General features: G+C 41.4%; 1 protein-coding gene across 1 annotated transcript in view; it reads left to right on the top strand.

Annotated features, from left to right (window-relative positions):
- The window catches only part of VCAN (versican), a 90,746-nt gene that overhangs the window by 73,364 nt on the left and 4,885 nt on the right, over positions 1 to 12,497 (top strand). Inside the window, 1 exon segment of the mRNA XM_017738680.1 lies at positions 938 to 1,020. Within this exon segment, the coding sequence (XP_017594169.1) occupies positions 938 to 1,020 (83 nt within the window).

The following is a 12,497-nucleotide window of genomic DNA, read 5'->3' as shown; positions in this document are numbered from 1 at the left end:
TGCTTCCCCCAGAGGGTGCTGGGCACTGCCCAGGCTCCCCAGGGAATGGTCCCGGCCCCGAGGCTGCCAGAGCTCCAGGAGTGTTGGGACAGCGCTGCCAGGGATGCCCAGGCTGGGGCTGTTGGGGGGGTCTGGGCAGGGCCAGGAGTGGGACTGGATCATCCCTGTGGGTCCCTTCCTGCTCAGGATATTCTGTGACTCTAAGCAAGAGGAGTCACTGAGGGCTCAGAGCTGGTGAGATCTCCTCCTCACCACTCAGCTTTTACATCTCCAACTTAAAACACAATTTTAGAATGTTTAAAAGGCTCACTTTGTGTTATAAATGTTTACTTCTGCAGTTAATACAAGTCATCTATCACTATTAAGTTATTATTTGTTAAATAGAAAAAACTTTTTTGGGGAGGAGGAAAACAGGAACTTTTGTTTTTGCATTGAAAGTTTTTGAAACACTTATTTTCTGGAGACTGAAGGGTTTTTGTATATATGACATCAAGCCAATGCCACCATATATCATGTTAGTTAGGCATAAAGAAGTAGTTCCTGTGTGTCACATTGCACAATCTGGACAACACTGGTCTCAGCCTAACCAAAGCTTGAAAACTGTAGATTAAAATATGTGATTGTAACATTTTTTAAATTTGTTTTTCTCCCCTTCATATGTTCTCAGGTAGTAAACTAATTCTGTTTGCTTTGGTGGACACCATTGGGAGTGAAGAGACAGGGTCGGTTAAACCTGTTAGATGAGAATCTGCATCTTTATACACATCCCAAATTAAAATCAAGAAGCTGAAAAAGAGCCTCTAAACCAGTCGTTAGCACAAAGAGCAGAAGAACCTTCAGAACAGGATGTCTGATTCACTCTGTGCAAATTATTTTCTTTGGTGAAATCTCTTCCATTTATGGGAAGGTTAATAAAAATACCCTTCTGGTTCCCTAGGTATTGGCCACGACTACCAGTGGATTGGCCTCAATGACAAGATGTTTGAGCGTGACTTCCGCTGGACTGATGGTAGCCCACTGGTAAGATGCCTTTGAGCTGAAATCACTCGCTCGTTTCTTTTTGTGGTGGCTTATCAAATTCCCACCAGCAAAGAGGGAAGCTGTGTGGTAAAAAATACCCAAATAACAATAATAATAAAAAAAGAAAAAACCCAAAAAAAAAAAAACCAAAAAAAACCTCAAAACCCTGTCACTAAATATGGACCCAAGCAAGCAGCCAGTAAATTCATTTTGGGACACCTAATATTTTGTGGTTTAGTTCTAAAGTCTTTTTCTTAGTTCCTGTTATTGTATGTGTGGGAACTCTCGAAGGATTCAAACAGAAACACTCAGAAATCTGAGACTGTGGTAATTTAAGGGTCTCTGCTGGAGATGCTTTGTGCTCGTCTTGTGCAAGGACATGTGTGGCAATTCTCCTCACTCACCAGGATGCATTTTTGGGTGATGATCTGGCATCCAAGCTCTCTGCTGGGTCTCTGGGGTGCACAGAGGAGCCTCACAAGTATTTCTGGAGCCTGCTCTGTGTGGCAGCTCTGCAGCAGCCAACCTCAGCTGGTTCAGGAGGCCTGTAACCCATAATTTACCTGTAAAATTTTAAGATGCTGTTGATACCTCTTGCTGCCTTAAAACAAAAAGGAAAATCAGCAGAAGGAGATGGAAAACCTCTTCAGCCACGATCAATGAACCTAAGTCAAAGGGCTGATGGACACAGGAAAAAATCAAGCTCTTCCCCATTCAAAATAATCCCTTCTGCAGGAGGGACAGGTGATTTATTTGCTGTTGAGCACCCACTGAAGCACATTACATTAAGAAAAAGCCCAAACTGCTTATTATTTTCCCTTCCAGTTGTGAACTCTTAAATCGGAGAGCATCTGGGCCCAGGTGTTGTTGCTGCAGCTGATGTAGAAAGACACCTGGGCCAAGGCAGGCTTTATTTATTGCCATTTCATGTAAATAACCGGAGCCCTGACATTCTCTGAAATGGCACATAAATGAGACTTTTCTTGAGGACATGGCAGTGTGTGGCAGGTGACAGCACAGAGGGGTGGGAAACGGTGGTGGAAGTTTCTGTTGTCTGCCTGGTGGCTCAGGGCATCTGGGCTGGGACCAAGGCACCCGCCGGTGATTCCAGACGCCAAACCTTGCAGTGCAAAACAGGATAAATGCTTAAATATTCCAAAGACAGGTTTGTTGTACCAGTGAATGATGAATCACTCTGGTCTGGTGGAAGGTAGGTGTCCCTGCCCATGGTCCCTCCCAGTCCAAAGCACTTTGTGATTCTATGGATTTGAGGAAATTAAAATTAGAGCTGAGATGCTATTTTTTTAATTCAGGCTGCTGACTGAATGGAGCATTATATTTTGACTGTAATTTTCAATTTTAAGAAATTAAGATATTCTAGGAACAGAGTGGTACCATCTGTCCAACAGATTTCTGTTCTGATTGATCTTTTTTCCACCTTATTTTTCTTTCATTTTTAACAACTTCCCTCTGTCTCTTCCTTCGGAAACAATTTAGGTGTCTCTTGAAATCATTTATGTTCATTGCTTCTATAGATTTCCCTCATAACTTCTTCCATATGGTTTCTGGATCCCATAGTTCTGAGCAGCTGCCTCATTTGTTCCCTTTTCCCTGTTTTTTAACTCATTTCTCATAATTTCTAACCACTCTTGTGGTTACAGAGATTTATTACTTCTCTAGTAATTAATAGGAATGATAACATAATTAAATATATGCATCAAATCTATTTCCCTGATGATGTCCTAAAATTGCAGTGAATTTAAATACTATCCTGGCAGAAAACTTTCATCTTTTATGCATTTGCAGGTGAGCAGAATTCATGATAGCTTTAAACGCATTAGCATAATTTGTGATCATAAAAATTAGCATTATTACACCAATGCTCAGGTTCTAACTGTGTTTTAGAGGTGGCTCTTGCCTATAGCCAAAATTTAAATAGCCTTGATGTGTTTTATGCATCAGGGTGCGTCTGTATTCAGCTGTTTCTAAATTTGTTTCCCAACTCTTTGCACTCTCCAAATAAATATTATCTATCCACAATTCTTTTCAACACTTCTGGCATAGGGGAACATTTGTCAAGCCTGGTGGGGATCCCCCTGATATCAGTTTTCTTGGAGATGCTATCGGAAAAGTAATTGTGCAGCTACAAGTGGTGCACATTCATCTTTATCTTGATACTTCTTTGAATTTTCTCCAATAACAGCTTGGTTTAATCCAAAAAATCATGCTTGCATGACTTTATGAAGTCTAATGGATTAAAAATAAACCCCTAACAGTTCTGATGGTTGGTAAACTTAAAAGAAAAAGCAAATTAACAACAACAACAATAGCAGCAAGACATGTTGTGGGTGACAAGTTTTAGTGATTTCTCTGTCACATGAATTTTCTTTCTGAACCGAAACAAGCCCCTAGAATTAGGAATCCCTGAACCACAGGTTCCACCACAGCTTTTGCCATGTGATATTTTATTGGCAATTTTGGGAAAAGGGATCAAATACCTTTTTTTTTTTTTCTTTCTTTGTACCTAAAATATTTTTGAAGCAATGCATTCAATGGAAGGAAATCAGTAATTTTTGACATTTTCAGCCCCTGACAAGTTGTGTTTTTCTGGATTTTTTTAAACTGAGGCCAACAGCTAGCCACCATTAAATATGATATTTGGGCAAAGCATGTACATGAGAGTCTAGAATTAAGGTTCTTACTGGGAAACCTACACTGAACCTAAAGTAGTCTTGACAGGCTCTCAGCCTTTCTGAAAAAGACTGTTTAGGTGCCTAATAGTGGAATAAGCATAATCAGCCACCTTTGATACCTTGGAATTCCTTCTTTTTCACCCCCGTAGAAAATGTTCTCTGTTAACAATTCGTCAAAACCAGCAGTAGCAGCAGTCCAAAAAAAAAAAAAGCCCCTCTATTCCTGTGCACATTTTTTGAGCTTCAACTGGAATTTATGTTGAACTTGCAAAAATAATGCCAGTAAGCAAGCTTTGGAAAAGATGAAGAGTGATCTTGTAAATACATGCTCCAGCTCTCAGAATTCCTGGAGGAAAATGCTGATGTCTGGAGCAGTGAAGCAAGTACAATCAAAGCCAGTGAGAAAGCAAGAAATAGTATTTAAATCTTCTCAGCCCACACGACTTTTGTCCATATTTGCATTGAGTCTGCCTGTTTTCCATTAAAAAAACCCAAACAACCTTCTAGGACAAGAGAAATTATCCTAGTAAAGGAGAACCAGGCCCACTCCTAAATCACAATATTGCAAGTTCTGCTCCAGAGTAGAGAACTTGAGGGGGCTTTTTGATTTACCTCTCTGAAATGTCTGATGCATCACTATCTGTGAGATTTTAGGGGGTTTTGGCAGGTTTGTTTCTTAGCTGTAAAGTGGTTTTTAATTCAAAACTAGTTAGCAGTTTCCTGCCTTTTAGCCAAAATGGTACAATCATCTGCCAGGGGCTGAGCTGTGCAGATAAAACCTCACCATCTGCTGGTAAAACACACATTTTCAGCTGCTTGTACCCACTGCAACCCAAACACAGACTGGGCCTGAGAAGAGCAAAATTACTTGACTGAAGTAGTTGTGTCCTACCTCTCATGGCCTAAAGTTTAATTGTCAGCTCAGGAGGCATTTTCCATAAAGACAATGATTTTCAGGTGACTGATATATCATTACTGGCATTTCTTTTGGCCAGACCAATTTGCTTATATTTGGGGTTTTTTTTTGTTGTTGTTGTTTTTTGGTTTTTCCCCTCTTATTTATTTATTTTTTCTCTTTTTGAAAGAAGGAACTTCTTTGGTAGTTCTGTTGTTCGGGAGAGGTGGATTCATGTTCTGGAGCTGATGAGCCACACAACAAACCGGTTTTCGGTTCACCAGTCCTTTTTCATATGAAGAGAAAGGAGTTGCTGGCAGCTGTGTTAATGCAGCACAAAAAGTGTATTTCCTTTCAGGAAACCCAGATCCTCACATGTGGGGCAAGTTCAGTGAGAGCTGGAGATGAGGGGCCACGGCCACTAGCCTGGGCTGGGACTAGAAGCATCATCTGAGGTCGTGGGGACGAGCAGGAAGCTGAAAACTTTGGCAAATCTGCCTAGTCCCTGATTTCAGATAATTTGCCTCAAAGGTGGAGGTGGTGAGAGCAGGTCCTGAGGTGTGTTCAGAGAACTCGCAGCACTCCAGCTCTTTTAGGGCTTTGTTATTCATTACTTCCTGAAAATCAAGCCAATTTCTGCTCCAGACATTTCAGGTATGATTACATTGATAGATTCAAGAGGCAGGAGAGAATAATACAGTGTATTTTAGAGTATGTTTTGCTAGCTCTGCTTTTCTTCTGTTCAGGGTAGTTATAGGGCTGTTCTGTTGGCTTTGGTGTGGGAGAACATTATTTTCCCTCTGATTTACATTCTACGGTGGAATGAAAATGGCTGTATGTAGTCTTTATTTACATTTAGAAAATTACAGAATCTAAATTGCTCTTGCGCTTTACTGCAGACTTTTCTCCCAGCATTGCCCTAACAGTGAACAACTCTTTCAAGTATGTATCAAGGACAATCTTCATCCCACAATTATCATAAAAAGCTCTAAGCAGTAAAAACAAACACATTTGGGAAATAACACAGTGTTGCAGGAGAAGAAAGCAAGGCCCAAACACTCACACAACTGTGGGAGCAGAGGAATTTGCCTACTTGGATCTTTTTATTCTTTAAACGTGATGCAGTGCAAACTACAGAACAGCAAAACTTACATTATCAGCAGAGGCATTTAATAATTAATCAGAGGGATAAGAGGACACAACGGAACACTTGAAAATATGCCCGGGAAATCGAATTTAAATAATTCACTTAAGCTCTGTGAATGGTAGCTTCTACAGCTGTAAAGCACACCCATCCAAAAAAAAAAAAAAAAAAATTAAAAAAAAAAAATCTGGTGTTGCTTTAGGCAGCTCCCCCTTTGTGTTTGGATTGCTGGCGTTTCCCAGCTAAGGACCCTTGTGAGCAGGCACAGCAGAGAAGGAGCCCTTTGGAGCTATTCATGTTATGGATTAAGCACATACAGCTACTTGGGGCTGTGCCCAGGGCCCCCCGCCCCACGAGGGGGGTTATTCACATCCCCTGGAAAACGCTGTTGATAATTAGTACTTTGTAGGGCGGTGAGCTCACTGCCATTACATAAGATTAGTGCTGTAATAAGGAGCTGGCCAGTGTCTGTGGCCAGATTGTCTGTCACTCGGAGAGTGCTGCCAGCCAGGAAAGGGACAGGGCATTTTGCCACTTTTAAAGCTGTCCAGAGACCCTGTCTTGGTTCTCCTCCCCTTTGGCACAGGGGCGTTTATGCTTTGTGCTCTGCAAAGCTGGTTCCTCAGGTTGTCAGTGTTAAGAGCTACATTAAAAAAAAAATTAAAAAAAGAAGGAAAATAAACCAGAAACTTAATTCTGGCAAAAACAAAGCCCTCTCTTTTCCTTCCTTTATTGGTCAGTGAATCAGAAGGCTTTAGCTTGAGCAAATCTGTAACTGCACCCCTCTCAGAAAGAGTAACTTCATTGAACACACACACACACACAAAAAGCGTGGAGTATGGTAGGGAAGGAGCCTGCCTCTGAGGGTTAAGTAAAGCAAACAAACTAAAAAAGTGCTGTAGTCAGCTGCAAACAAAAAGCTCATTGTGCCCATGTCCCATAGGGTCCTTGGAGAAGGAGATTTTAAACCTACCAAATGTTTTGGTTCTGTGCTGCAGTCAGTCATTATGGCCTCTTTTTAAGATGCTCATTTGACCCACGTTTAAATGGAGGAGAACTATATAATATTATTAATGACAGGTATATTTTTGGCTCAGGATGTGGTAGGAAGGGCCTCTTGGACAAAGTGGGGTTTTGTCTTATTTTTACCAGGGGGGTCAGCAGTTACTTCAGAGACTTTTTACTGCTGGGCTGAAATTACTTGTTACTCTGGGCTAAAATTCTTGGACAGTTTCAGACCTGCAGTAATTGTTGACAAAGTGCAGGATTTTCCTTTTTTTTTTTTTTTTTTTTCCCAGTGGCTCTTCTGGTAGCTGTGCACGAAAAGGTTCAGTCACACCCCACACAATCTGCATCACGCTGCCAATGTATATTCGTGTCAGCGTGACTCCAAAAAGAACGTGAATTACACCAAACCAACACTTCAAATTACACCAGACCCCACTTTGTTCCACAGTAAAACACCTGCCCTGTGGCAAGAGAACTTCTCCAGGTCTTTGCCACTCATTTTTAACATGATTTCTCAGCTGCTAAAGTGACGTCTGAGAGCCCAGCACACAGAGCATACCCTCAAAACTGAAGTGGATGAAAGCTATTATTCTGACAACAAAACATGGTAAAGAGCAGGTAAAAGTCCACGGCTTCATTTATCTTTGAAAGGGTTAATGAAGGAGGTGTCTTTTCTCAGTAATTATCCCTCTGGAGCGGCTGTGGGCTTTGCTGTGAGTAGACAGTGTCACCTAGCGGGGTTTCATTGCCACGCTCACCGCTTTCTGCTTCTCAGGGAAAAATTGTCGTTCTATGGGGTTGTTTTAAGAACAATCCCAGAGCTACTCATCTGCCCCGCCATACAATCGTCTCTTCCCAAAGCTATAGGATTGACAGTGCTTTTGTGTTTCAATTTCATCAGGTAGCCTTTTTTTCCACTGGTTTAATTTAAATTCATTAGATTTCTTTCCCAAATTATTTATTTGTTTTTTTGCAGAGCTCTTCCTGCTTATTCAATCTGCAATCACTTCTCGTGCATACCCGTAGACACACATTAGTGCATGCTTTTCAGAGTCCCTTTCTTTTTTTTTTTTTTTGCAAGCTGCTGCACAGGGCTCAAAAAGTTTTTCAGCACATTCCACCTCTCTGTTACCAAAAACCCAACCCCTGCAAATGAAGCAGAAGACCTTAGCAAAGCTCCTCCTGGGAGTTTCTCTTGTTCACAGTGTGTGACTCAGTCATGGGGAGTGTTGGGTTCCTGCCTGGTCCAAATCCTGCCAGTTTCCCAAATCCTATGCAAATAAAACTCAGATTAAGAGCTAAAGGGAAGGCACTCAACTATGACCTATAAAAATACCAGGATCACGACGTGTGATTTTTGTGTGTGCTTTCAGATAGATTTAAATATAGGAGCTTCAAATTGATTTGAGTTTCTCCCAGCAAAGACTTATGTACCCACTTGGTTCCTCCTTCAGGCAATTATTTTAGCATCTGTCTGAATCCTGCATGTGATCTTCCCCGTGATCTTCCCCCTTAAGGCATGAACCATGCCTTTAAATCAAGGTATGTGCTAAGCACTCACTGAATGGAGTTTTTAATCTCAAAAATGCTTTTGGTGAGTTCTGTCAGACTGCTCCCATTCATAAAATTAAACAGAAAATTCCCTTGCAGCACTGGAGGGAACTTTAGTGAAACAGAGCCTGCACTATAAGGTAGTTTATCGTCTTTCCCACGTATAAATGCATTTAAATACTAGGTGAACTTAATGGAAGTATTTCAGACATTGCCAAATCTTCACAGAAATCTGGTTGATTTTTTTTTCCTATGGAAAAGAAATGCAATCCCGTTCAAACTTTCCAAGTGTCTCCTGTAACAGCATCCGTGGTGTATAGCAGCATGAGTCACAAATGAGGGTTTCCTGGACTGATCCATGTGCTCGTTGTAACCTCGTGCAGATCCTGTAGTTCAGCCACCGAGTAATTCCCGAGACTCACTGAAAGTGAGATGTAAGTTTTACTTAAGCTGTCCAATTATAACAACCCCCACAGTGAGGGACTCCTTCAGGGACTTTCCTGATAAAGATTTCTAAGACTTTGTCTGCTATTGTGTTGAAAAAAAATAAAGAAAAAAAAAAGTATTCCCGCTCTTATCAGAGTTATGGCAGGACAAGAAAAGGGTGATAGCCAGTGAGGTTTGCAGTGGTGTTTTCAGCTTAGTGATAAATACCAGCCAGGAAATGTTGCTTCACTTCCAGATGAAATGGCACGGAAAGTGTCCAGTCAGCCAGTCCCTACATCTTCCATTGTTGTTTTTTCTTTAATTTGCCTCATTAGTCTGGCATTAAGGAGGAATCAGATAGGGAAGTAGCCGGAATGAAGGGAAATAAAAATCACAACTACGAGCGCCAAAAAGTGCCGAGACAGATTTGTGCTTTAAGCTTATTTAAACATGCTGAAAACATGCCTCCTTTCCCCAGAAGGAAAAGCCTTAACCTGTAAATCTAAGTAGATGTATTTCAAGTAAATGATTTCCTAGCTTCAGTCGTGTGCAGGAGATTACTGGCCTTTACACGATACAGAGGTCAAGCAGTAAAGTTTTGTTGGCATCAGTGGTTTATTTTATTGTGCTTCGTTAAACACAGTGCTTGTTGACTATTTAGGAATGCAAAATCCGAGTGATTGATCTCAGGCGCTTGATGAGCCTTTTGGAGATAAAGGAATGGCTGAAATTCCCAAAGGAGTGTCACAAAGCTGAGATACCCCTGGATCCACCTGAGTGGATTACCCATTAGTAATCAAGAAAGGCTGCTTATCTGAGAATTTAAATAACAAATCTCCCACGAGGTGGGATCTTGACCATGAGGAAGATTATGCTCCCTCTGTTTAATTAGCGGTCATCTGAATGAGAATAGGTAGTGACTGGCTAATAAAGTTTTCTGCTTTACAGATTTTGCGACAGTCCTGGCTTTTTTAGCTCATTTTATGTCACAAGTCCCTCTGCCACCCAACATGACTGTGAGTTTATGCAATGCCATATAAGGAAATCCTCCCCCAAAAATGTGGAACTTAATAGAACGTCCTCATGGGCTTTTGAAACCCATCATATCCAAACTCCTCCTGTGAGGCAAGAGAATATATTTTCCCTGTTTTATGGGCTGGGAATGGCCAGCCAAGTGCATTGTCTAGTGCCACGTAGGAAGCCTAAAGAGCTGAATCCCAACTCAGCTCCAGCTCTACCATGGACCATCCACACTCTGCAGGAGAATTTTTGGGGCGTTTTAGCAGAGAAATACAGAACTAATAAATCCAGTGTGACAGAGAAGGCTTTGATTTCAGCAATAAAGCCAAAAAAGCACAAGGAAGATTAACTAGTGATTACAGTAAAATTAAAGGCATAAAAAGTATAAACTCCAGTTTTTGTCCTGCAGTGATGGTCAGACAGAGTGGTGGCTCCCCAAGGACAAAATGAAGGTAGAGAGACCCAACTCCTGTCCCTGGGGGTAGGTCCTGCAGTCACCTGATTACACAGAAACCTCAGGTTTTTGAGGAAAAGTCCCAATTACCCTGCCATCGTGGATGTTGAGAGCTTCACAGAGTGGGTGGCACAGTGGTGTCTGCCTGAGCCCGAGGTCGGGGCTTGACCAAGGATGGGTTGTGGTAAATAACACAGAGAATAAAAAATTTCAGCCGAGTTTTGTATCAGTTGGCCAGGGCTTGGAGCAACCTGGTCTAGTGGAAGGTGTCCCTGCCCATGGCAGAGGTGGCACTGGATGATTTTAAAGGTTCCTTTCAACCCAAACAATTCTGAGATTCTGTGATTGCTCTGAACCTTCCTTGCCACAACCACCTCAGTGAAACATGCTGGAGGAGAAGTGTGGTCAGCCAAACCTCCTCTGAAGCACATAGTTTTTTGAGTCTTGTACATAACGCAGACTATATGTCCACAAATATACAGTCTGGAAGTGCTTTGCATGTTAATACAGAGAAAAAATTCACATCTGCTGTGGTAATGTTGCTTAAAAACCAGAGCAGTGAAGGTTTTTAGGTCACTCTGTGCAATCACCCAGTGTAAATATTTCTAATAAGGACTAGAAATCTTACAGCAACTTCTCTTCCATGTATTCACTAAGTATTTGATCCTATCTAGGTTCTGTCTTATGAATGATTCAGCTAAGAGCATTGCCAAAGATTTTTTCCCATTACTTTTTTGCTGATATGGGTTTACTGGAGATCGTGCAATCACCCCAGATCTACACTAGTGTTAAGTGAAAACCAGAGTCATGTTTATGGTCATGCAAAGACCTAATCCATAAGAGAAAAGCAAAATATTAATTTCTTTTTCTAGCAGCCTCATTCCACTCAAACTGTGAGAATCTCCTTGTATCATTGTCCCATTATCAGTGTCTAAATAAGGAATTGAAAAACTACAGAGGAGCTGGGTGGAGACCTAAGAAAGCAATTCAGCAGTCTGGAACTTCCTCTACTAAGCAATTCTGGCACCAGACTCAGGCAAAATCAGAGCTCCTCAGCCAAAATAAATCTGTGCAATGACGATATCAGATGTGAGGTAACAGCAAGTCATGCTGGGGGATATCAGACATTCTTGAACAAGCCACAGGGCTTAGATGTAATCCTTTGCCACTACACTGCAGTCCTGCCAGCTAAGCAAACACAAATTTTGGAGTCATTTTGGCAATGCAAGTAAGAGCATACGGAGTCTGTGTGCTGAGGGTGGGAGCTGACAGGCTGCTGAGCACCTCCAGCTCACACGCCCCCAATAACCACTAAATAGCCCTCATTCCCACACTCTCATCCCTATGGAAGCAAGCAGCTCTCCAGGATCATTTCCACACGAAACAGCTGCAAGGCTTGTTGAAATCTTTCCTTTGCTCTCAGGACATTATTGATGAAATTTTCTGCCACTAACCTTGCATTTTTCTTTCATTTTTGTGTGTGTGTATTCACACGTTCTTGAAAGTCAATGGAGTCTGGACTTGAGTAAATGACTTGGTCTGCATTGCAATTTAGGACTATTAAACACTGAAAAGCTGAGATGGAGTTAATTTAGTTCCAAATGAAAAGGGGGATGTTTTATTAGAGGTAATAAATTCAGTGCAGAGCAAATTTATTTGGACTGTGCTGGTTAAATTGCCTGGATAATTAAAACCTATGATGGGTAAGATGACACGTGGTAGGAAAAGGTTAAGTATTTAACTCATTTTCCTTTCACAGTTTGATTCATTGTAAGGTAAATACTACTTGTGTGGGGTATGTTAACTTTATTTCTAAAATGTGTTCACCCAAGCAGTGAATAGGGGTTATTTCACAAAGTTGAGAAAATAGAAAGCTAAACTTTTATGACATTTACACGGGCCAGCTCTGGTCAGAAAGATGTAAGCACTGAGGAAAATATAAGCACTGTAGAAACTGTGTCATTTTGCCCATACAAGGGGCTAGCTGCCTGGTTAATGTCTGGCATTTATGTGAATTCCAGTTCTTACAGATATCTATTTTTATCCTTCATTAAATTCTTCCCAGAGTGACACAACAGAAATCCCAGCAAAAATCACTAGGAGTGGTCTCCAAATATTCTCTCTCTTTTCTTGACATACCATCATGCAAATCTCAGATTCCTGTGCTTTGTTTGGGAACAAGGAGAGGGGTTATCCCACCTCTTCTGGCTGCCAGGACAGGAGGCTGTATGTCTCCTGACAAGAACTGCTGCACAGGTTTCAACCAGTCTGACAAAAGTGTTGCTA

Source organism: Corvus brachyrhynchos, unplaced genomic scaffold, assembly GCF_000691975.1.
Source record: "Corvus brachyrhynchos isolate BGI_N302 unplaced genomic scaffold, ASM69197v1 scaffold376, whole genome shotgun sequence".
Classification (NCBI taxonomy): domain Eukaryota; kingdom Metazoa; phylum Chordata; class Aves; order Passeriformes; family Corvidae; genus Corvus; species Corvus brachyrhynchos.
The sequence above is the reverse complement of the archived record's forward strand: the minus strand, read 5'-3'. Positions and strand labels throughout refer to the sequence as shown.